This window comes from Lithohypha guttulata, assembly GCF_036872675.1.
Source record: "Lithohypha guttulata strain CCFEE 5908 chromosome Unknown scaffold_1, whole genome shotgun sequence".
NCBI classification, from domain to species: Eukaryota; Fungi; Ascomycota; class Eurotiomycetes; order Chaetothyriales; family Trichomeriaceae; genus Lithohypha; species Lithohypha guttulata.
The window spans coordinates 2151888-2176390 of record NW_027042750.1 but is presented as its reverse complement, the minus strand read 5'-3'; the positions used below and the strand labels follow the sequence as shown (position 1 = coordinate 2176390).

The window sequence follows — 24503 nt, the reverse complement described above, 5'->3', positions numbered from 1 at the left end:
AGCGAGCCCGTTTAGGAATGAAACTTTTCTTTCTGCTTAAAAAGCTTTATAAGAATCTGCATGTCGCGTTGATATATCTCTTGATTGCCTAGACGTGTCTACATAAATTTCCCATGCTTTGAATTCTCATCTTCGAATTCGGAGTGACCGGCCTTCGTCCTGGACCGCCTCTTCTGAGTGCTATTTGGGCAATTAGACAGCGCTTACCAGGCAAATACATATACAGCTTCACAAAGCAAGATTTCAAGCACGTGTTACGTCGTAGAACTTGGACGAGCTGAAAAAGGCTGAGTTTGCTGGTATGCCATGACTGACTTGTCATTCGCAGACATACTTCTGCTATAGTGTCCACACGATTCAGGCCTCGACCTGTGTCGGTTCTCTTGATTGGAGGAGGACAACAGCAACCAGGGATCTAAACAGTGTGTCTTGCCATGCCGCGATATTGATAGTCTTCAACAATTGCACCCGTATACCTCTCCACCCTTCATTCCTTCACAAATAGAACGTAAACGCTTGAGAAATCTTCAAAACCAAAACTAGAGCATATATGCCTTTTTCTTGAGCATAAACCCTCTATTTCTTTGGTCCCAGCGTCTTAGGCGCCCCGATATCATTTCCTCTCAGCTTGATCTTGAGCACTCTCTCGAGGTTACCAAGGATCTTCTGGTCTGGTGTGGCGGTACCTCGTTCGTAGTCTTGTAGCAGGTTAGGTGTAATATTGACCTTCTTCGCGAGATCGGCCTGCGTCAGTTTTGGCTCAACTTTTTGCCTGCCGTCTCTGATTGCGTTGCCGACTACTGAGCCAACGGTCTTGGTTGGGACGATATCGTCGCTTCGGTCGACTTTGGTTAGGCGTTGACCTTCGCCTTGTGAGCCCTGCGTTTAGTGTTAGTGACTGTATCAAAGAACGTGACTGCTAGTTATTGAATACTTACAGTGTTCGTTGTGCCGAATTTCTTTTCTGTGCCTACGATAGCACCTGATCGTTGAGCTGCATTGAGGGCTGATCGACCTTTGATGACTCGCTCGCGGTCTTGAGCAGTGCCGCCACCAGCTCGGACCTTGCTACCAATGCGGGTAACGCTATCCCACTCTTCGGACATGTTGACGGTGTAGAGTATGTAAAAGTGGCGGTCTGTGGGTGTGTAGAGGTGAGTGTATTACTATCGGGAGGTGTTGAGAGGTTGGCTTGATTTTGAGAAAGGATTGTGTTTCTGAGGCGAAGAATGCAAAGAATAATTGTACTGAGTTGTGTTATGAATTTAGCTGAGAGGCTGAGTCAAATACCAAACGCCGTGGTGAGGGAAGGAACCGCCGATTGTCACGCTTTCTGGTGCTTTCGGCGAAGTGACGCAGCGAACCAGTGGCGATCTCAGCAGAGTGCCCCACAGTTGACTCATTAGTGATTGGTGCCTGAAGTCAGTGCTCGAATAAGGCACCTCACAGGTACCTTCTATGAATCACGAAGATTATCTGCCCGTATACGAAGGACTTCCAGTTATTCAATGTCTGTGAGCACGCTAGTTCGGTCCAGGAAACCTTTGAAAGAACCGCCGGTGAGGTCAATGTGTTCGAGTATCATTCTATGAACGCTGTAGGTATGAGTCGACTCAGGCCCACGTGTCCCCCCTGAACAACCCAGTCAAAAAGCTACCATTCTTCTTCGTCTTCTTCTGCTGCTGTTGCTTTACAATTCCAGCCCTGGCGCTCATCTTTTCCTCCTTCAAATTCTGTCTACCTTGGTAGTTGATAGCGTTCCTGCTCGTGTTTGCTCCTTTCCGTACAAATTCCTTCTCTTGAGCAGCACTACCTCTTTCAGGCTCGTTTGTTACTACACCAGTATTGGAAGTATTGCCTCTACCAGAAACTGAACTCAAGCTCGAGTTCGTGGTAGCTCGTCGGAGGAGACTCGGGACGCCGCTCAAGCCACTGCTTCCAGCTTTGATAGAGAAAGCTAATTCGCTAGCGGAGCCTGAAATTGAGGATGAGGACGAAGTTTGCTTTCGAAGGCTCAAACGATCCACAACATTGACAGCCTTTGTGCGTCGCTCGGAGTAAGGTGCTCTACTCCCTCCCGTGCTTGGTAGCTCTGGCTTCTTGAAAACAAACTCTGAGCCGCTATCACGATTATCATCGGCAACCACAAAATCACCAAGGTCTTCCTTTTCGTCCTCTTCGTCTGCTTCGGCTTGCTGGAAGTGACGATCAAGGTCGACGTAAGCTTCTGGTTCTTCTTCTGAATCCGAGAGTCCCAGATCCAGCAAGCCTGCTTGAGATTCGGGCTCCTCTATCAGGAAAGATACCGACTCACGAATCTCAGCCAGAGTACCAGGTTTCTGACTCACGGCCACTCTTGCCCGCCGATGGTCAAAAGCGCCAATGTTTAGCTGAGACTCACGTAGGGGCTTTAGAGCTGCCACTGAAGATGTCGTTGCTTGGCTGTCGGCTCGGTTCCCCTCGTTACCCTCGCCGGTCTTCGGCTGCGATTGATCTTGTGAGTCAACTTCAAGTGAGGTCTCTGGCTGATCAAACTCATCATCGCCTTCGTCATCTGCATCACGATCCTCGATACTCCGCAGAAATGCTTCTTTCCTCTTATCTTCGGCGATCTTGCTTACGGCTTCGTTCTTCAGTAGTTCTCTGCGCATTCGGGCAAATTCGCGCTGTTTTGCCTGCTGTCGTCGAGTAGCGACGTCTTCATCGTCTGACAAGTCCAGATCATCGCCTGCGCCTCTCTTGCGTCGCAAAGCCCCAGTGGTGATGTCCTTGAGCAATTTTGACACACCAGCTGCATCAGCTTCGCGCTCACGATCAGCATGCAGCTTGGCGAGTTTGGCTTCATCGCCTCGACCAACCTGAGTGTCTTCATCGATCATTCGTCGATCTTCTTCGTTCTCTTCTCCACTTTCGTCATCAGAAGCTCCTCCCAGGCCAGCATATTCGTCGTCCGATTCTTCAGCTGCCTCATCGACCACCCGACGAGCCTCTGACTTCTTCTTCATATACTCATCTCGTATCCCACGCTTTGCAGCTACTTTCATGACGTGGAATACAGATTTTGTAGTGGTATCAACACTGATTTCTTCGTCTTCTGCTTGTCGACCTCGTTGTAGTTTACCTTTTCGACGTGGTATAGGACTATCCTCCACTTGTGGCAGATCAATCGTCTCTTCGGTTGAATATGGCCTCGTGCTTGGGGTTTCACCGAACCGGTTACCAGTATATGGGCTGAAAAGATAGCCGGCATCTTGGGTTGGCTCGAAAGGTGTCTGGGAGCGGTGGACTGCGATTGCCGGAGATCGATGTATTTGCTGGGTTTGGGAGAGAGCAAGATCGAGATTCATAGATTGTGGTTGCGAGTCAGCTACACATTCACTGATCATGTCTAATGACTCGGCGCGGTTGAGGCGTGGAACAATGCCGATGTGTGGTGAAGGTAAATCGCGTAAGATATCCAAACTGTCTTGTTCTTGTGTTGCGCGATCACCTGGTGTCTGATAGTCTGCCATAGTGGCTGCAAACGCCTGAGTGAGACCTAGTGGCAGATCATCAGAGTGTTGCAGACCAGGGATGACTTTGCGCCCTGATCGAACCAGGGACTGGGGTGTTTCTCGAGCCGGCGGTAAAGACGGAGAGTACTGCTTCTGCAGGATTGCAGGCTCTTCTTCATCTTCGTCGTCGTCCAGGATGACCCGTATTGGCCGAGCACTACGACTGATAATTGGCGTTTTTACTTGAGCTGGATCAACAAGATCGTCACCATCGGCATTGTCTGCTCCAATCATTGGCTCAATGTCGGACGCAGCTTCGTCTTCTGTCTCTGATGCACTTTCGTCAACCAGAGGATTATGTTGAGGCTCCTCATCGTCTGCGTCTTGTCCATCGTCTTCGCCATCCTCTTCTGAACCAGATTGAGCATCTTCACGATCTTCGGGATCGAAGTCTTCGTCGTCTTCGTCACTATCGTCATCATCGAGGGCATCTTTCTGGTAAGTACCCTCCTTCTTAGCAAGCTCCTTCTCCCGTTTCCTTATCTCTTCGTCTTCCTGTCTGGCACGCTCAACAAGATCCTCGAGCTCCTCCTCTTCTTGCTCCTTTTCCTCAACTGTTTGTACAACCACACCTGCGGCCTTGAGCTTGTCGATCTTGGCTCTCCTTTCCTCGAGAGCCTGCATCCTTGCAGCACGCAGCAAAAAAGGGGCCATATCAGCTCTGGAGATGGACGACTTACCGTCTTTCTCAGGTTTCACGTGGGCCAGAGAGCGAAGAGCCAGGTGAGATTGTGTCTGTCTGGCTTTTCTCTTTGGCAAGTTCTCGAAGGCGGCGTACTTTCGCTTCGATGCCTTTTCGTAAACAACCTCGATGTCGGAATCAGAATCGTTGTCATGGTGAGCGTCGATCAGTACGCGGGTCGGAGGTAAAGTTTGCGTATCTGGCGCTGCCATTTGCTCTTTAGAGATAGCCTTAAGTTTTCGGGCAGAGGCAATAGCGCGTAGGTTGGGAATGTTGTATGTATCGTCTTCGGCATGTTCGTTATCCACGGCCTGATCAACCACGACCGGTAAGGACGTATCTTTCACAGGACTGCGTAGAGGACTTGTGGGAGGGGTCGTGTGAGAGCGTACAGCTTCCGCATCAGAAGGGGGCACAGAGCTGGATGAGTCAAGCTGATCTGCTACTTCAGTAGTGGTGGGCAGGGCGTGATTGAAACTGGCGAAGAAGCTTTCTTTGGTGAACTTTTTCTTAGTCGTAGCCTGATGTGCCAATTGCATATTACGATGCATGCGTTGAGTTTCTCTGTTCATCTCTTCGAGAGCTTTCTTGCTCGCTTTTCGCGTTGGCCTTGCATCCTTGGTGAGTCGCTTAGCTGTGGCAATCTCAGATCGATCACTATCCTCCCCAGAGTCGTCAGCTGGACTAGAGCCTCGCTTCCCGCGTCGTTCAGGACTCTTGACGGCCAACTGGGCTTGCCTTGCCTCCTGCTTTGCTTGCTCGGCCTCTTCGCGAGCCAGTCTCTCATTCCTAGCTTTTTCGACAAGGACTTGGAACCTTGACTTGCCTGCAGATGTGGCCGTCTCTTTTCTTCCTGGAGAGGAGACAAACAGAGGACTGCTAATCGATACTGTGGAGGGAGAAGGGTCACGTATCGCGCTTTGCTGAGTTGTAGTGAGGTCATTGCTGGGAGTTGTCTGCCTCTTCCTCTTCAGAAGCATTCTCTTCTTTGGCCTGAACTCCTCTTCGTCACTACTTTGCCTTCGTGATAGAGCTGGCTCATCCTCGCCTTCGCGTTCAAGAGAGCGCGTTACCGGATCTGTAGCTAACGGCTCATTGCTGGTGCTAGTTCTGTCCGACGTGACGGCACCTGCCAATCGAGCTGTTAACCTTCCACCTCCAACTAGGAGATCATCTTCGTCACTAGCCTCATCACTGTGGGAAATTGCCGACGGTGACTTTGGTTTTTCTTGTCTACGTGTTGTCAGGTTGGAAACATCTTCGTCCGAGTCGCTTAGTTCAGCAAGCAATTCTCGCACACTCCTTTTCGCAGGTGCTATTGCTGGCGATGTATCTGGAGACGACGAGCTCGAGCTCTGAGAGGACAATGTACCAGACATCTTGTAATTGTTACCTAAACTCTTGAACTATACATGCTTAGAGAAGATCTATGAATATTGCTAGCATTGAGTAAAGATGCTCGAAGACGCGGACGCGTAAAGCACTAAACGCGGAATGTGGAACGTGTAACGCGTTCCAGTAGTACTTTGAGTCCACATTGCGTAGGCCAAGCGAATTTCGTGTTACTGCTAAAACTCCTACCTATTGCGACTAACGAAGTATCGACTTTGACATAGAAGCTTCGAAAACCATGAAGGGTAGAAGTCCAGAGACTTAGGTCTTTGAAAGTTCAGAGGCCCAGGTCTTTGACAACGTGCTAGTTGCAGTCGCGACTCCGAATGCACTGTCTTTTACTTCGAAGTTTGTGAGCTGGCAGCAGTTCGCGTGAGATATGTTAGTGGCCCCGATGTACAATATGATACGCAGGATGTAAAGCTAGCCATTGTTGGCAACATAGGTGGATGAGAGACGGTAAGAGCGAGTACTACAGTCCCTGACCGATAGTGAAGCATTGCTTACACTCACGATCGTACACGCTTCATGCTTGGATTTACCGTGTTCTCTGAGCCTGGGATGAGTGTAAAAAAGCTGACAACGATTGCCAAGACTCGTCGTGGGGCCTTCTTGTGCCCGAGTAATAAAGTAAGAGTCGATTACAAGCTGTTTCGCTGCTTGATGGCATGCTCATCGCCTTCACAGAGACGCAGGGGGTCTGACTAAAGGAGGTGCTGCGGTGGCGTTGGCAGTGTGCGATTGTATATATACAACGCCTGTGCAAGACTCATCTGGCAAATGTCCAAACTATATCTTCTCGCAGATATCGTTCCGAGTTTTACAGCTGGAAATTTCCAACTGCGATAGAACAAAACATTGGAGCACCTTTCAATCACAAGATCCATAATCTACTACTTACAGCACACGCAGCACCACCATTCTGCTGGCTGTTTACAATGTCCGCATCAGATGACAAAATTGATTCCATTAGCGAATGCTGGATGATGGTCAACACTTCGGGGATCCAGAAAGCCCTGTACGCAATATTGGCAGCATCATCAGTAATCAACTTAATGGTGATAGTCTGGTGGACAAAACATCACCGGGACAAGAGGAAGCGGAAGAAACAGGGCATGACTGGCGATCAGGACATGTATGCTGAGGATGCAGATTTTCAAGTTCCATCTAAGGGTTCGACGCGGCCCATGGAACTTGACGCCCATGATGTGGGAATGAAACCAAACCCAGGAGGTCTTGCTGGTGGGCTCCCTGACGGCCCTGACCTGTCGCAGCGAGGCATGTCTGCAGGCGATAAACTTCCTGGATCTAGCCTCTCGCCCGGCGGAATGGACGCCATGATGGGAAACAAGTTCGGAGCCTATAGCCCGGGACCATCTGCAGCACCAAAACCCATACCTGGGAGTTTTGATTGATAAAGACTTCCGCAACCACTCACAATGCTCACTTTCACCCTGTTACATCTGGAGAAGCCGCTGACACTATACTCGGTACCAACGACCGCTATAGTTGCCAACAAGTGCAGACTTCTGGTGGTATAACGTGTATTTTCCATTTCATACTTTAATTTAGGAACGAGTAGTGCTAGCTGGAGGAGTGACACTATCTCTGCGATGAACAGGAGCTTCAAGAGAACTTCTTGCCAGGCATTGTAGCAACACGATCTGCATGCTTCGATACCTCATCCGCACCCGTTAGCTTAGCATTGTACGCATCCAGCTTGTCCAAAGGCAGATTCAACAGCAAGTGTTTATTCTTCCATCTGACCTCACTCTCAATGAATTCTTTATTATCGCCAGGAGGAGGCGGTGGCTCCGTGATCTTGGTGATTAGATAAGCCGTGGATGCTTCTGCAATGCCATAGATGAGAACACCCAACAAGGGGACCTTGACCATGATGGCAAAGGCCAGGCTAAATCCAAACAGGACACCACTTCTATCAATAAACCATATCTTTTTCTGTTGTTTCGTGAAACGGATTCGGTCGAAGTAAGGTCGAAGGAGCTGTGACATCAAGCTTCGAGAGGCAAAGTAGGTTTGGAGAAAAGATACCATGTACGATTTTGGCAGTACAAGACCGGAGGCAAAAACTATTGCGGCAGGTATAGGACCAACTGCTTTGTTGAAAGTGTAGAAAGAGGCAGCTGGTAAAACCAGAGGTCCGACTTTCGGCACGAAGGTCAAGAGATAGATGGCCAAGGAAATAGCTGCTTTCTTACCATAGCGGGTAGCGACCACAATGACACCATCCAAAAAGCTGCGTCGCTCCTTCCTCTCGTTGGCTCCGTGATCTGAGTACATCTTCAAGGGTGGATAGTACATGGCCCGGAGGTGAGAAGGATCATCGGACTTGTGCTTCTGAACATATGTCTGATCAACCCAGCGAAGACTATCCATGAAGACATTGTCCAACGTTGGCGTGATTGAGCTCATGACCATCATCAAGAAGAATGGTATCTGCAGAACGTGCCGTGAGATGAAATCCAACCCATTAACCACTGTCTCGTCCCAAGTCTCTTGGTCCAGGTTGACGAATACAGAGATGACCCAGATAAAGGCTTTGACAGTATATATGGGCACGTTGAGGATGATACGGATTGCCAGGCCAGCGCACACTGCTATTGCTGCTTGGCGATAGTGGTCCGTTGTAAAGAGGCCCGGGTTTTGCAGAGCGCGATTCGCACCCACGAGGGTCAGCTGTGCGCCACGAATTATAGCATTAGGATCGAAGTTCGACATGGTGGCCTACCAATGCACTGTATACCAGTTCCTGCCCCAGAAAAAGAAATATTGCAGAATTGTGAGGATTTTGCGTCGTACCGTAAACGTTCAATATACGTCACTCCTGATCGATCACGTGCTTGTCGCAAAAAGGGTCAACTGTTCCAGTTGCGGAAGTGTGAACCATGTGCAAGTGGTGGTTAGTGGGATGGACTTGCTCTTGATGCCCCTTAACGACACAGAATGACTTGAGATCTGTTGCAAACGGTGAGAGAAACACTTTGACACATAGAAAACAAATCGCGTCCTCTTTTTGCGCTGAGGCCACTGGAAAGATGCAGCATGGCATCGTCACCCATCACTGGCGAAAGGCCGTCGAGCTTTCGCAGGTCTTCCTCTCAATTCGCTTCACTGCCCCAGCGTAGTCTTTCCTTTCATGAGAGAGCAGCTCTTTCCAAGGAGGATGCCGACGCCAATGTCCTATACTCCCACCCCAACGTTCGGATTTACCTCTTCCAGCCGCCCACCAATGCTCTGGAATCACTCGACAAGACGAAGAAGTCCCACACAGATGCAGATTATCCTATAGACGCGATTGAGATCTTACCATGGCGGTCGCGAACCGAGACCCTGTCCGCTAAAGGAAAACTCATTATCGAGAAGGTGCAGGGCTCGGTCCACTTCATGAAGGCCGGCGCCAGTTTCATACATACGATTATGAGAAATTCTCAGTGTTGGTGTGTAGATGGGGAGTCGAAATTTGTCATGCGAGTCGGAAAGCTGCGCTATCAACGAATCGAGTTTCCGAGTACAGAACCCGAGGACAAGGAGAAAGTCAGTGAATTCAAAGAGGTCATAGCCAAGATTTTGAAGTTCGAGAACACGCCTTGCCCTTTCATCAGAGCTTTTAAGGTCGATCTACCCGAAGACGCCATTACACCAAAGAGGAGAGGAACGTGGAAGAGAAAGGAAGTTATAACTCCCAACACTCCCGTCGTGGACTCGCCGCTAGGACCAAGGAAGAATACTAGAACCATGAGTATGAGAGCTATGCCACCTAGTTCTTTCCCTTCCAGATCTATGGATGCTATTGACATGGAGAGGCCCCGTACTGCAAGCACACCTATATCGTCTGCTCGCTATAGCTTTCCAGATGTACGTACCGAGTCGCCCGTCAACTACGCTTCGGGTGAAGACAACACCGACTCTGAGCGTCATGATAGTGAGTCGGACAGACAGGAAAGCAGTCAGCACTCGGAAGTTGAAGATAGCGACCGAGAAAGTCATACCGCACCCATAATTAGGTCACCTCTGAAACACGTTGAAACAATAGCTCTTCGTGAAGGCAATGTGCCGTCCGATACTGAACAACTCAAACAGAGACCTACAGCCGCAGGACTACGGCGTTCATCTAGGGTCGAGGACCAGATCAGGCTGTTTGAACGATTCAAGCCGAAGCACGACACGCAGTCGAGATCAAGTCCAGAGAGCCAATCTCTACCATACTTTGGCACAGAAGACCAGCCCACAATAGATTCGACAATCGGAAATGCAGTGACTGACTCAAAGTCAGAGCCAGAGCAGCAACAATCGTCAAGTAGTGATCATGTTGAGCTCAGTGAGCCCCTGCCCGAGGATAATCGTGAGCCTCAACCACAAGAAATTTTTGCAACAAGCGTCACTATCGATCAGGAGCTTGTTACCCACGGAAACTCCGACCTTGATACTACTACAGCTTCAAACGGCACCAACGTTACTCAATCGATATCTCCTGCGAATGAAACCCAGGTTCCGGTCAAGACAATCCGAGCATCAGATCTCGTGGCACTGGAACAAGAGAATGGTTTCATAGACTCTGGATCTCCGCATGAGCCCGTAATTGTTGCTACTTCAACGACTTCCTCGGAGCCACCTGAGAGCAAAGATAACCTGAGTGTCGAGAAGGATGAGCGATTAACATCCGACCTTTCAGAGATCTTTGATCGTCTACAAAGAACGCAGACCAACGACGATGTTGAAAGTATAGTATCTACAGACTCATTTCATACACTGCAATCTGACCAGGATACCGAAGGAAGCAACAATTTCGATCCCCGGACTTTAAACACCAGATCATTTCAGCATCGACGTGAGCTGTCAGAAGCGACAGTCACAGCAGCTTCGGTTGAGTACGACTGTGCGCACGACACTGACACTATAAACGACTACATCCACCACAATCCATCCACTTCCCAAACCACCCACACCCAACTCGCAGTCCCAGACACCCTCCTCACCAACAACAACGACACCCGATCCGAACTCCGCCAACGCCTCACCCGCCGCCGCTCCCTCTCCCCCCTTCCCCCAGCGTCCATCCTCCGCCCCCCATCCCCCTCTCCCACCACCTCCCCAATCCCCACCATCCTCCTCCAAAAAGCCGCAACCCTAGCCGTCGTAAAACCAATCGAAGTCGTCATCTTCGTCGTCCAGATCCTCGCACGCATCGCAGGAGGCGCCACCATGAACGATCTCGTCAGCGGACACCTGTTTAGACGGCCTGGCGGTTCTAGGCGGACCGCGAGTGGGACATTTGAACAAGCTATACAGTCTCGTGGGAGGGGCTTTTATAGAGGAGAGGATAGTGATGGTGAAGAGGAGGAGGATGTGGATGATTATGGGCATCCTGTTGTGAAGAGTCGACGGCAGAGTAGGACGAGGTCGGCGAGGGGTGAGAAGAGTACGACGACATTTTCGGTACCTGGGTCGATTGTTGAGGGAGATGATGATGATGTTGTTTCACAGGATAGTATTGATTGATCTGGGACATAAGTGATGCGGATTATTGTTGAGATAGGACGACGAATATGTACGAGATGTGCCGACAGAGTTGTCATACAGGAGAAATCTGTTTGATCGTATTTAGCATGGTGTTAAGGAGACTTATGTACATAGTGGACGGAATTACGAACGATGTTTGGCTTTGGCCTCTTCGATTTTATTACTTCCATGAGTCGTGTTCATTCACTTTCACTAACATTCTAAGCGGTGGTATAGTTATTACATTGTGTTATACAAGTCTACTCTATCACACTAACAATGCGCTACGCCAAAAGTCCTCGGAAACGGCACAATATCCCTCACATTGTTGATACCAGTAAGATACATCAGTAAGCGGTCGAAGCCAATGCCAAACCCACCATGTGGAGAGGAACCGAATCTGCGAAGGTCGGCGTACCACTTTAATGTATTCAAGGATTCTCCCGGCTGCAGGAATGGGTAGTCCTCTGTAGTCGGGTTCTGGTCGGTTCCTGCTGGTCGTCGAAGCAGGCCCTTCTCTCTCATATTGGCAATTAGTGGCTCTAGTCTGTGCTCTCTGAGTGATCCGCCAACGACTTCGGCAGCACCGTAAGGTAGGAGAAGGTCAAAGCACGCCACTGTCTCATGCTGGGGTTCGCTTTCTGATTTGTCCTCGTTGGACAACATGTAGAAAGGTTTCTGCTTCTTTGGATAGTTTGTCACGAAGACAGGATAATTCTTGCCAATGTTTTCCACGATCCATCGTTCGTGTTCGAGCTGTAGACCTTGGTTCCATTCAGGCTTGTATTCAAAGAACTTCGAGTCGGATTGCGCTGCGTCTTTTAGCTTGCCCATGGCTTCGCTATACGTCACAGTCTTCCATGCATCGGTCGATGCCAGTGCATTCCAGCGTGCATCAAGATCTACTCGACCTTTGTCCTGGATATTGTGGTCCTCAGACCAGTACTGTCGGAGTTCGTTGCACACAGGGCTCGGCCAGATGGAAAAGATGATCTTTTGCATGAGATCAGCGACCATTTCTGTGAGTTTTGCGACTTCGGTGACTTGTCGAAACTCGGCCTCCAACATCCAGAACTCGCTCAGATGTCGAGACGTATCAGACTGCTCGGCACGGAATGTGGGTGATAGAGTCCATACGTCTCCCAGCTCAGCCGCGAAGGCTTCGAGATGTAGTTGCGACGACACTGTCATATACTTTGGCGATCTAAAATAGTGAGATGGTTTCGATTGCATGCCAGCAGCGTCAGCTGCAGGATTAAGCCTGGGTGTTATTGTGAAAGTTTCGCCAGCACCTTCGCAATCGCTAGAGGTAATCAACGGTGGCTGTACGTAGCAGGCCCCACGAACGCTGTAGTAATTATGCACAGCCGAAGTAACATGACTTCTGACCCTATTCACTAGAGAGTAAGAAGGTATACGCAGTCGTAGATGTGGAAAAGTTCTTAGATGATCGACAGTCATGTTCTTCTTCTGTATTGGAGAGGCTTCGAGGTCAGAACTGCCTACGAATATCAACTCTTTTACCAATAGCTCGTGGGTGTGGCCCGAGCCCTTCGACTCCTGCCACATTCCTTTCAACTCAACATATGCACCATTGTGCAACTTGTCCGCGAATTTGGGAAGCAGAACGATCTGTAGCGTCTGATAAGTCTTGCCATCAGAGATGTTGGCGAAAGCAATCTTCTTGTGCCTGCGTATACTCTGAACGAGCCCGGTGACTTGAACTTCGTCACCTAGCGCCCAGCTTCGACTTGTTAATTCGTCCGGCGGGCCCTCACTGCTATGGCCTTCTGTGGTATCTTCTTTCGACCTTGCAATTTCTCGCCGTTTAGCCTCTTGTCCATTAGCAATCTGTCTTAAAGCTGCTTTCGACGATACAAGTTGCGCAAGATCCGACCTTGCAGCTACAGCTCTAACATCATCGATATTTTTTTCCACACCCTCTGGCAATTGGTCGTAGCAATCCCGTTCTACTATTTCTCGTTTGACAGGAGTGTTTGAGCTGTAGCGTGTCGGGTTGTAGGAACAGAAACTCCCTCCCAGACGTTCATATGAAAGGAAGGGCGGGCGAATTGCATGGCGCAATCTCAAAGAGGATGTGCAGCGCCATGACATACCGCACAAGCGACGAGAGACTCGCGAGGCAAATATATCACAGCCTGGATACAATTTATGGTGATGTATGATATGGTTGTCACAAGTCACATAACGCAGCGGTCAGTATCTGGCACCGCAACGGAAAGCGCGATCAGGGCAGCGGTGGAATGCATGTGCAGTGAACCGGCCATTAATGCCTTGTGGACAAGGCATCAAGGAGTCTAGCAGTCGTTGAAACCACGAATTCATGCTCCAAAAGTGAGCTAGTACGTGGCTGCTACTCAATCCTTCCGTTTTCTGACCGGACCAGGACTGTTTCTCCTAACAGTAGCCTTCTTGACATCAGTCAGATTGTCCTTTGTGATCTCCTTGACCTTCTCTATTTTTCTCGGGAGTTGCCCATCCTCATCTATCACAAAACTGCTTACAGCACCCATTGTAGCCACTGTCCAAGCAGGAATCCAAACACAAAACACACCTACGAGTACACCCCAAGAACCCCACACGTTCCATCCAAAGCTCACATTCTGTAACCACAGTCGCAGCACATCTTTCATCCCGACGTTATCGTTGTAATATCCTGCTAATTTGGCAGCCATCGTGGCGGCATTTGCAGCAACGAAAGGATTGAAGAGCGTGATAGCTATCAGACTAGCATTCGCTCGCATCTTTGAGTCCCTGTAGTAACCTGCGAAAGCTAGTGGTGTACATAGCACACCCAGGAACATGCTCAGGCTGAAATTGAGGGTTGCGAGAACTGTAAGTTGAAGGCCTAAAACAAGTAGTGACAGACTTTTGACAATTGCCTGGAACTGCGAGATGCGTATCTTGGGATCGGAAGGTGGACTGAGATCGCTGAATACTAGGGTATTTTTTCGAGGAGCACCATTTGCTGATTCGGATGATTGTGGGCTCGAGAAGAACGAGCCGTCCATAAGTGACCTATTAGCTCCTAGCGCAAATGCCAGTCCAAAGGGTATCATAAGAAGGACTGTAGACAATGATCCCGCTCTGGCTAGCAGTTTGCTGTGGGGTGCAGTCACAAGAAGGGCCACTGGCACAAGAGAGGTAAGGTAGAGCCCAGCAACGAGTGTCAAAGGTATCACAAGTGGCCGATCAATCGACTTCCACTCTTTTTTCTTGGTCAATCGTTGTCCGCCATTTGACGGTGACTCAAGAAGTTGTGCATTGGTGAGGTTCGAGTCTGCCAAAGCTGCCTCTACCTTATCTTCCGTCGCAGCATCACGTTCCGTAGCTTCACGAACAGGCACATCAGCCTCTTCTCGCTGCTCGTAGCCACTCTTCAACCAAAGGTATATCGCCATAATACTGAAGCCAGCGCCTACAGCCATCGCACTAGGGAGGTAAGTCCCTATACTGACGAAGCGATTGTTCTGCAAGAGGAGGTAGAAGAAGAAACTCTGATGCAGCTTCTCAAGCAGGTTATTGATACTTCGTGTCAGGGACTCGATCACTCTTCCGAAAGCCATTTCATCCTCCCAGCCCTCACCAACAGCGGTCAAAGTAATAGCGTCGATATGATAAGGCATAAAGACCGAGTGTGCACCAGTGGAGTGACCAATAGCCTGATTCGTCATGCCATGTCCGAGTACCTTCAGTCTATTCTTGTAATGGTGCTGATGTTCGGCCTTCGCATAGTGCTGCTGTGACTGTAGAAGCGTGGGTATGCCCAATTGACCCATCGAGATCTGGGTGGCCGTATTGATCAAGTCGAGGTTCGGGAGTTGACCATTGATCCCATCATAGGAGATATGTAGCGCGTGGAAACGATGAGGGAAGGGATAGTCTATACAGATTACACCTTGTATAGCGCCAGACTTTAGAGAAAGTGATCCTATGGTCTCAGGATCATGTTGAGAGAGGTAGGCGTCAATCCACGCTTGTGGGCCAGTAGAGGTATTCGGGGTGACCAGCAAAATGATATCTTTGGACCACAACGACCATCTCGAGAAGTACCGAGCAAGCGTAAGCAACAACGTGACTCCGTTAGTGTTCATCTGCCCCTCAAAGTTCTTGATAGGCGCCACAATCACTATTGACTCGGTACCATCGCCTCGCGGCGCATGGACAATTCCGTAAACGTTCTCACCCTCATACTCTACTCCTCCAACCGTGTATTTGAATGGTTGAACAGCGCTTTTGATGCCGGAATTAGCGAACAATTCTCTTATCTTCTTGTTTCTGTGTTGAGGAGTAGCCTGCATATACGCCTTGGAGCCATCCGGTTGAATATGTTCCTGCACTTCCAGCACGTCTGCGACTTCATGCTTGTAAGCTCGAAAGATATTCTGTTCCGTGCCGTGAAAATAGGTATGTACCTGCCCGGGTAGGAGCGCGTTTTCTGATATATACGTTCGGCGAGAGTATTCATCAAGTGGCAACAGAAGGATCCATATTATGCCTCCCAGGAAGCACAGGAGGGATACATACGGCGGGACTTTTAGTAGTCGAGGACTCGTACGTATGTTGGAGAGGGAGGAGCCTGTTTACGATTAGAAGACTCGAAAAGTGATAGGACATCGCACTCACGAAGAATACCCATGATACCTTGCTCGGTCTAGCCGACTTCATAGCAAGGTTCTGGAGGGGGTGGTCAATCAATTGTGTTTCAATGTGCCAGTTGATGCCACATGTCTTCGACTCCCCGAAACCTCACTAATAGTTTTTGTGGGGTACTAACAAGCATAAGCATGACGTGACGCTGCAGACGCGACCCGAGACGCGTTCTAGCCAAGAAGCCTTGGTCAAAATCTATCATGGTATCGTGATGTGCCTACGCGGTATAGCATTGTTATACAATATTCTATACACGTGTCCCACTCAAGGCCCTAGCCTTTGACCTCCACTACTCAGCCAAGCCAGTCCTATAGGAGACTGATTACTAGAACTTTCTCCCGCTGTGGAGGGTAATACTCCAAAGCGACCATATTGCTTCTGATCTACTGATACATAATGCGGCAGGCGAACCAGCAGGTTCAGCTTACCTTCGATCCATCTCAGTATGCGTTCTGGTGGTGCTAAGAATTTGAGATACCCAAGACCAACTATTTATGTATTAGTTAAGATGCTAAGTAAATCATTGGTACAGCAATTCAACATATGCTCGAGCATGTGGTAGAAGCAATCTTGACAGCAGCACTCTGGACGAGAGAGAGGAACTTACATAGATAGCCCACAATGACGCCACACATATGGCCCAGGAAAGAAGTGTTCGGTATCAGGACAGAGGTGACCACAATTAGTGCTAGAGGAGTAGTCCAAGTAGGTATTTTTGCGGATGCAATCCTGCTTGTTGTTAGCCAAAAAGTTACCACTGTACTTCATGAAACACGTACTCAAAATATGGATGCGCCCTGTACGTCTTGATAGCCTCGATCCCTAACAGTAAAAATACCCAAACACTGCAAGTGTGTTAGCTACTGACCATTGCGCAATCGCCGCTCTCTTTCCCACAACTCACCTTGATCCAAGAACTGCTGTATTCCCTCTTATCACAAATTTCTGTATGAGAATATACAACCCAGCTGGAATCGTACTCAATGGCCCCAACCAGAGCGCAAGACAATTGAGTGTTCCCCATTCGCTCTCAAACCTCTCGAGCAACGGCACCAAGCACAAAGTGTTCATAAACATGTGCAAAAAGCCATTGTGTACCAGAGGATATGTGTTCAGACGATACATGCTTCCAAACCCGACTTCATTGGGTATAAGTGCACCCCAATTTATGACCGACCAAACTGTCTGGAGCTCTAATAACCATAGTCCAATGATGACAAGGAGCATCAATCGAGTGAAGAGAGGTAGCCGAAAGGCATAGGAGCGCAGTCGACTTGGATTGGGAAGGGGCACCCTGAAGGCCGAGGGTTGATGGGCGATATTGGGTCGATCAGGAGGCATGATCGAGTCGTTCAGAGGGAGCAGAGGCTCCCTCTACTGCCTTGCCTTGAGGATCACACACGCGAAGAGTTCAGTAAATGGTTGAGGCTCGGGTTACTGCTCTCAATTCTCGTGTCTCGAATCGTGACTGTAGGAATCGGGATAATTGCGCGTGGTTGCTAGGTGATTCGTGCGCCGAGTAGGGGTGTATCCAAAGATGTGACGACGGTCCTCAAGGGCTAGGGACCGCGAGTCTGGCAGACTCCGGTGTCGTAAACACAAGGGAAATATTTGGTAGGTGCAGTCCTCTTCAATAGACAATGCAGGGCTACTAGAGAACTATTCAACTGCGCTTATTCCGAATCCTGAATTCCTGCTGCCGAAATTCCCAGAAACCGAACCGTTCTCGGACGCTGCAGGAGCCGGTTTCCGTGTAGCTAGTGGTCAATAAATTCAAATGCACATAAATTACTAGTATACGCCGCATGCTCCGGCTTTACTCAAGTCGTATGAATCTACGGACCAGCGAAGACGAGATCTGAACGATATCGCGTAACAAGTACCATTGTTCTCTACATACCTTGCCAATAATCTGTCATTAAAAATATCTATGGATGTCATCCGATTTCGTCATTACAAAGACCCACAGCGCCTCGGATGCTGTGCAAAAGGGGGTATCGTATCGCATCGCTAAAGTCATAAGGATAAAACAATCCAAGTAACCGCCAGCCGTCCTAAGTCATCCCACACAAACTGCCTTATAGATTATTGCTTCATTGTGGCCGACTGATTAACCACTCCCACCTAGTATCTGTTGACCAATCCTGTGTGTTCACGTCGGGCAGCCCAACCCTTCAAGCCGACAACGAACATGGTATAGGCCATGACGAAAGCTGTAAAGCCCATCACGACCGTAAAGGTAAACATCGGCATGAGGTTGTATACGTCCATGTAGTGCACAATATCGTGAGTGCTAAGCATAAAGATAAGACCTCCAGAGAGGAGGCAGAATGATGTCGCAAGCTCTGTCGGTGGACGTGAAGGATATATCGACTTAGGAGGTGAAAGGTAGGTGAGCACATAGGTGAGTGCACGGCATACAGCGAATCCGGAGAGAAGTGTGCCCCATTGCTTGTGCACCATCGACGCGACCATCGAATCTTGTTTGTGCGAGGACATCATGATGCCCAACAGCAATATGACCAGAGCTGGCATGATGTTGACTGAAGTACTGTAGCTCTTCGGCTCCTCGCGTATCTCATGCGCCTGCTCGGGATGTACGTCGTTTCGAGTAGGCATCATGTCAATGCTGGTGTTGAGGAATGTGCGAAGTTGCTTGGATTCAACGAGCATGCCTGCCTAGGGAAAGTGTCAGCATTCGTAACTGGTTGAGATAGATAGACTTACCAGGCCACCACCAAAGAACATGACAGAAATAGAAACATGCTCAAAATCCTGCGCTGACCACGCATCTCCCCAAGCTGCCAGATGCTCCAGGAACACGTTGATGCATCCATACAAGAAGATCACGAAGCTTTCAGTGAATTCAGCAGTAGGCAAACGAGCTTTCCAGCCAACCTCCGATCTGGTTGGTTTCAAATTCCATGCCCAGCCCAGATCTGCAAAGGCTCCCAACCATCGTCCGAGAGTGAGCAAGCCATACCAAACAAAGATGCCACCCTTGATAAAATGAGCAAGTAGGTTGAAGACGTTGTTTGCTCGGCCAATGCCAGTATAGGTGACAATGCCTGTAGTCAAGGCAATGAAGCCAAGAATCAGCACGGCCCGATCTATGACTTCGCAGGCAACCTCGGCAGCCTTGAGCAGTTTCTGCGACATGACTTGTGGAACGCGTGATGACAAATATCTGCCAATGTTGGTGTTTGCAAACCAAGACGGTCTTGTACTACGGTCCGCAATAGGAACCTCTTCCATGTCTTCGGGCTCTTCGGTCTCCGGTTTCCTGTAGCCATAGTCTCTGTTCGGAGACATAGTGCGGGACGATCCTGGAGACGGAGGCTCTGTACCGTGTCCACTATCGCCGGACCATCGATACTGGTGGAAGGGTCGGTCGAAGGACTGGAGCGATGCGGGTAAAAATGCAACGCGTTCACTTTGTACAACGTCCTCTTGCTTGCTGCGACCAGAATATACGAAAAGAAGACTCATGAGGACTTGAGCAGTAACAATCCATGTTGCTATCCATCCAATCTTATGATGAGCGTTGTTCTCGTATAGATCTGGAGTGTTTATGTTGTAGATTGTTCCAACCACAACACCAAACCCGTTGAGGAGGAGGAAGAGGAACTGTGTAGGAAGCGCGAACTTCGATCGAGCAATACTGAGCATAACCCCTAAGGCTGTCAGCAGACCGCACATGACGGTTACAACACTTTTACTCACCTATTGGTAGTATGAAAAACCATGCTGCTACCATGAAACCGATGTGAGCCGCCATCAATCCAGTATGCGCCTCGAGACCGACATAGCTCGGTTTGTCCCAAAGGTCATAGTTTCGATTAGGGTCGAGTATTGGAGATGGTGATGGAGTACTGGAAGTCTCCCCCATATCCATGTGGTCGTCGCCGTGGCCCAGTACGAGGAGAGTCGATGTGCCTAACAGCGCAATAGCTGCTTGAGTTTTGAGCCACGCCATACACAAGATTAATACGATATTGATATTATACAGAGTATAGGTTTGCTGCAGTGCTATCACAGAACAAACCCCTAGCTGTAACAAGGTCTCTTGGTGTTTGACGTGAAGGAAGGAGCTCCCAAACGTTGCGCAAGGTAGCTGCAAATAGACAGAAGCAACAAGAAGCTAGAATGCTAGGAACAACCACGCCAGCAAGGTTGCCGCGAAGCAGGAAGAACAGAGGATTAGCGTTAGCATATAGTCTCTCTGGCAGCCTTCGCTGTATATGAGAAGAACCGCAGGTGACGGAAATGCTTGGACGCCGAGCGTGTCGTCGGCATTAAGCTCTCCAAGATTTCCACTGGTGTCATGATTTGTCCGGCGGAGACCAGGTGAGTAATAAAGACGCGAAGATGCGAAGAGCAAGCTCTGCTGCAAGCATCTGCAAAGTGTCGAACCCACGGAAAGCTCGGATCTCGTTGACGCCTGTGGTGGGTGTGTACGAAAAATTCGGATGAACATGAAGGCCCAAGAAAAGTTGTGCTCAGCTGAGGCCGTCATGGTATGATTGTCGGCACGCTAGGCATGCAAGTTCGTAAGCTTTCTAGCTTCCTGTGCTGCCGATCGTTGTCCACAATTGTCATTACTCCTTCAACAAGGCTCTTGTCCTCAGCGAGCATGGGCTGTCAGGAATCTCCCTGGTTGGCTTTCAGATTGCGAACATTTCTTGCCAGAACAGTAAGGTAGTCATCAGGCTGAACGATCACCACTTCTAGCATGATGCGCGGTACAAACAATTCTGTGGGCGTAAATGCTACCGCCGCACCCTGGCTCATGCATTCTTTCAGCGAATGAATGATCTCGCACCTGCAATTTTTGCCTTGCAGAAGACGCTGTGGGTCACGCGCATTATTCAGCAGTCGTGATTACGAAGAGCCTCATCAGGTCACATGGCACCAACTTTGTCCTTCGTAAGCATGTGAAAGCTTGTCAAACAAAGAACGCTCCTCCGATATCCTGAAAACAGTCAGCTTGACGAGAGAATGCTGGAGTCGTTAGCACGTTCTCAATAACTTAGTCAGACAGACGACTGCTGATGATCAGAAATCTTTTGCTTGAAAAAGTATCTCTTCCACGGTACTCGTCTACCTCAGTGTGTCGAGAGCCGGCTCTCCCGCTGGCGGAACTCAGTTTCCGCTCAAATCATCGATTTGCCACTGGTACCACAGCGGAACTACGAAGTTCAAGCACACCGCTTGGGCACCTGCCGTAAGCTTCTTTCTCATGACATCAATGTACAACATAAATCGACGGCACACCTCGGACGAAAGAAGCGTCCGAAAGCCTACTACTCGTGATCATTATTCAGAGTTCATGGGCTGCGTTTTGCAGGTTCCGATTGTCCCAAGGCCAACCTTATCCATCTTGCCCACGGACCCACCGTCGAGATGTTCAGGCAACCAAACTCAAAGCAGGGAATCTTCTCCGTAGTGCCGAAACTGAAACGTGACATTTGCGTAATGACTACCCAATCGTCGAGAGCAAGAAAAATACTGCGTATTCGGACGGCGGAATTGTTGATACGAAAGGCTTCCACCAAACTGCCTGACCGTATGCAGGCGACTTCTTCAAAGCACTCGTTACTTCATCACACATACGTGATTCTCGTTGCTGAATACAAAGGTGCCTGATCATCTGAGCAACTAGTCAGCAATGGGAGCAGTCTAGCTCAAGTACTGTATACCCAACTATCTGAACACAGCACCAACCGATCCGAGATCTACTGTCTTGCGCTACACACAGTCACGTTGCGTCTCTTCGAATGAGCAGTGGTTCCTAACTCACTTTGTCTAATCGAGCGTGCGCCAAATCGGGACCCTCGGAACCCGTGCAGGACGCCTCGCGTGCATCTCAACCCACAGTAAGCTATCCTTCGTCATGTGCTAGTACTGCCATGCTCACCAAACCGAAGCTTGGCGATGAGTAAATATGTCTGGTTCTCGGTCTCGTATATCAAGAGCTGTCAGGCAACCATTTTATTGATTTCATGTAACACTGACCTCATTCCGTTCGATTGGGTTGTCATTTTTTACGCAGGCAGACCGTCGCAGCATGGACCAAGTGTCCTGTGGAAAAGATGGATGGTGAACACAACAATCATCAATCCTGTTTCGACAATACCACGCCTGAGTTATCGCATTGTTTCGACATCGTGTGCGCCTGCTCAGCTCAAACCGAAAGAGTACATTTCATGCCCACGCATGTTCGCACCAATAGTGTCAAGTGACTCCCATCCAAAGTCAAGCATATACTGAAAGTTAGTGTCCGAGTTCGAGTTGGGTGTCAACATCGTAGAGAACATTGACATGTCATTCATTGTATCCGGACCACCAATAGAGTTAGGTTCGAACGGTCGTGTAAATGCTGCTGCATCTGCTTGCATGTTTTGTAAACCATCAGACTGCGGTGGGCTGAAGTTACTATTATTATTCAGATTTGCTATGCTCATGGTATTCTGGGACTGGTCTTGCAGGTGAGTCGTGCCAAGAGATGGCATTTGAGAGTTTTCGTACGAACCCAATGGCTTTCTTCGACTCGAGAGGCTTTTCTCTACCTTCGAACGCAGGTGGGCCAACAAGACATGATGTCGCTCGGCTTGGGTACGAGGTGGTGGCAATGAAGCCAAATGGTTTTGGCAATATTTGGCCTTCTCGAAGCAGTCGTCGACATTCAGGAAAGACTCCATATCGCCTGGAAGCGCATGTCGCATTCCTTGAATAAGCAACACGTACAAAGTCGAAATGGCTACCAGGGCAACATACTGCGTCGACCAAAAACTCCCGTAACATTGTCCATGCTCGATGAGGCAGGTGGTTGTGTCCAGAATCATGATTATAGCTGATATACATTCTCGAATCGAGCGCTTAGCTCTTGCATCCGAACTTTGTGAGAAAGGATTGGCGTTGGGATGTCCAAAGTCCATCAGCAAGCAACGTCTTGTTGCAAGGATACGGGCATGAGTAACGCCCAGCTTCAGGATTGTATTCTGTCTGATCCGCATATTAGCAATGTGCCCGTTCTGTGGCTTGTCCGTGTTAAAAGACTCACCTTTCGAAGGTCCGCTGACCCGTCATCGTTCTTGCTCGTGGCTTGAGAAATTCTGGAAGTGTTGTTTCCCAATCGGATAGAGCATCGAGCATGTCGTTACTCCTTTGTAGTAACTGATCACTACTCAGAGCGTACAAAGGGTAGAGTTGGTCATTGGCTCTGGCCATAAGCTTAGCTAGACGAGCGTGTGCAACGAAAGCTTCGAGATTGCCATGCCTTGGCAGCGTGTGTATGGGTTCTGAGGACATCAAGTCTATGTCTGCGACGTTCTCGGGAAATGGTTGATCAACATCGTCGTCTCGAATTAGTCGAGGCCTGCCGAGCATTACACTGAGGTAGCCATCGAGTATGTAAAGGCACCAGAAGGAGCGCTTGCGACATTCTGTTTCTAGAACATTGATCTTAGTCGAGGACGATAGTCGTCTGTGAATACCCAAAGCTGTAGCTATAGTGAAGGCGAAACTGTAGGTGTAGCGACACTCGTTGAGGCGGAAAGTGCTGAGAAAATACAGACAGAGACCGATTCGCGCCTGGATCGAGGCCAGAGAGGCTGGCCCAGGTTCCTTGTCAAGCAATGCCTTTGCTCGCTCGGAACACGCCATACTCATTCTGACATCGCCCTTACCTATTTGCGCTACACCTGGTGCTATGGGACTGTGAAGTAGTGTCTGTGCACATATGAGCAGCACACACGCTTTCTGAGCATTCGTGAGCATGCGATCCCCGGTAATGTAAGATACCGCCCACTTTCTGACTGTGGGGTGGTGATGAAACCTGTAGGTAGGACTACTGCACAGTCGTTAGATTGTGTATAGGGTCACAACAATCTTGATGAACAACGCAATCGAGTATACTTACATATACTGAAAATATCGATCCAATATATCTAGAATTTGTTCGACATTAATTTGCTCTCGTGGATCTGGCAGATTCGCAAGCATTTCTGCATCAATCTGCGGAATATCACCATATGAGATGAGGGGTGCATGAGATAGTACGATTTCGTCATCTGTTGAAGTTCCTCTCGTTTCAGGCGCAGGCCCCCTGTTCCATTGACCATACAAAAAGGACACTCCTGAAGTCGGACCAACGTGATGTCCATGTGTGAAGGACTGAGGAGGCTCGAGAGAATTCCGCCGCGAAGGTGTTTGACTCGAGGATTGACTTTCCTCGACGCTCCTTTTCAGACTATTGGAACGTGGTTCGTAAGGAGGACTGGTACTGCTCGACTGTCCAAGGTTGTGCACCGGCGATGGCACATTGATATTCGGAGCTGTGCCAGCAGCATATTCGCAAGGTACTTCCTCTCTCACACAGACTTCGCAGGGCTGAGTGCCTGAGCATCTGACTTTACGTCTGATGAATGGTTAGCATATGTTAAACAGGCACAACGACGCCGTAAATTTGTGTTAGCGATGAACAAATAAAAATGAGCCTGCTAGAGGACTTAGATAGAGGCGCCCTACAGGCGACGTCAAGCCTTCATGGAACCAGCCACTTCACACCATTCTGGAGGTTGGCACGACTTGTAGACAAGATTCCTAGTAAACATAGTGCAAACGTTGTACAGGAAATTTCATGGAGCATTCGAGTGGATGAAGGTGGAGACTGACTTTCT

General features: G+C 49.1%; 8 protein-coding genes across 8 annotated transcripts; 1 reads left to right on the top strand and 7 right to left on the bottom strand.

Moving 5' to 3' along the window:
• Nucleotides 1-576: 576 nt before the first annotated feature.
• LTR64_000787 (uncharacterized protein) lies at nt 577-1106 on the bottom strand (the record flags this gene model as incomplete). The annotated part of the gene is made up of 2 exons (XM_064895170.1): nt 577-879; nt 939-1106. 2 exons carry the CDS (start codon nt 1104-1106, stop codon nt 577-579), a joined length of 471 nt encoding a protein of 156 aa, XP_064757857.1.
• Nucleotides 1107-1613: 507 nt separating this feature from the next.
• LTR64_000786 (uncharacterized protein) lies at nt 1614-5615 on the bottom strand (the record flags this gene model as incomplete). Its single annotated transcript, XM_064895169.1, has 1 exon — nt 1614-5615. One exon carries the CDS (start codon nt 5613-5615, stop codon nt 1614-1616), a length of 4002 nt encoding a protein of 1333 aa, XP_064757856.1.
• Nucleotides 5616-7254: 1639 nt separating this feature from the next.
• Nucleotides 7255-8367, bottom strand: LTR64_000785 (uncharacterized protein; the record flags this gene model as incomplete). Its single annotated transcript, XM_064895168.1, has 1 exon — nt 7255-8367. One exon carries the CDS (start codon nt 8365-8367, stop codon nt 7255-7257), a length of 1113 nt encoding a protein of 370 aa, XP_064757855.1.
• Nucleotides 8368-8691: 324 nt separating this feature from the next.
• On the top strand, nt 8692-11148 carry LTR64_000784 (uncharacterized protein; the record flags this gene model as incomplete). Its single annotated transcript, XM_064895167.1, has 1 exon — nt 8692-11148. The coding sequence occupies one exon, from the start codon at nt 8692-8694 to the stop codon at nt 11146-11148; it is 2457 nt and encodes an 818-aa protein (XP_064757854.1).
• A 273-nt stretch (nt 11149-11421) lies between these two features.
• SLM5 (asparaginyl-tRNA synthetase) lies at nt 11422-13263 on the bottom strand (the record flags this gene model as incomplete). Its single annotated transcript, XM_064895166.1, has 1 exon — nt 11422-13263. The coding sequence occupies one exon, from the start codon at nt 13261-13263 to the stop codon at nt 11422-11424; it is 1842 nt and encodes a 613-aa protein (XP_064757853.1).
• A 263-nt stretch (nt 13264-13526) lies between these two features.
• Nucleotides 13527-16457, bottom strand: GAA1 (Glycosyl phosphatidyl inositol protein transamidase complex subunit; the record flags this gene model as incomplete). Its single annotated transcript, XM_064895165.1, has 3 exons — nt 13527-15748; nt 16251-16310; nt 16430-16457. 3 exons carry the CDS (start codon nt 16455-16457, stop codon nt 13527-13529), a joined length of 2310 nt encoding a protein of 769 aa, XP_064757852.1.
• Nucleotides 16458-17946: 1489 nt separating this feature from the next.
• Nucleotides 17947-19798, bottom strand: LTR64_000781 (uncharacterized protein; the record flags this gene model as incomplete). The annotated part of the gene is made up of 3 exons (XM_064895164.1): nt 17947-18501; nt 18550-19496; nt 19546-19798. 3 exons carry the CDS (start codon nt 19796-19798, stop codon nt 17947-17949), a joined length of 1755 nt encoding a protein of 584 aa, XP_064757851.1.
• Nucleotides 19799-22001: 2203 nt separating this feature from the next.
• On the bottom strand, nt 22002-23493 carry LTR64_000780 (uncharacterized protein; the record flags this gene model as incomplete). Its single annotated transcript, XM_064895163.1, has 2 exons — nt 22002-22827; nt 22886-23493. The coding sequence occupies 2 exons, from the start codon at nt 23491-23493 to the stop codon at nt 22002-22004; spliced, it is 1434 nt and encodes a 477-aa protein (XP_064757850.1).
• Between the last annotated feature and the right edge of the window lie 1010 nt (nt 23494-24503).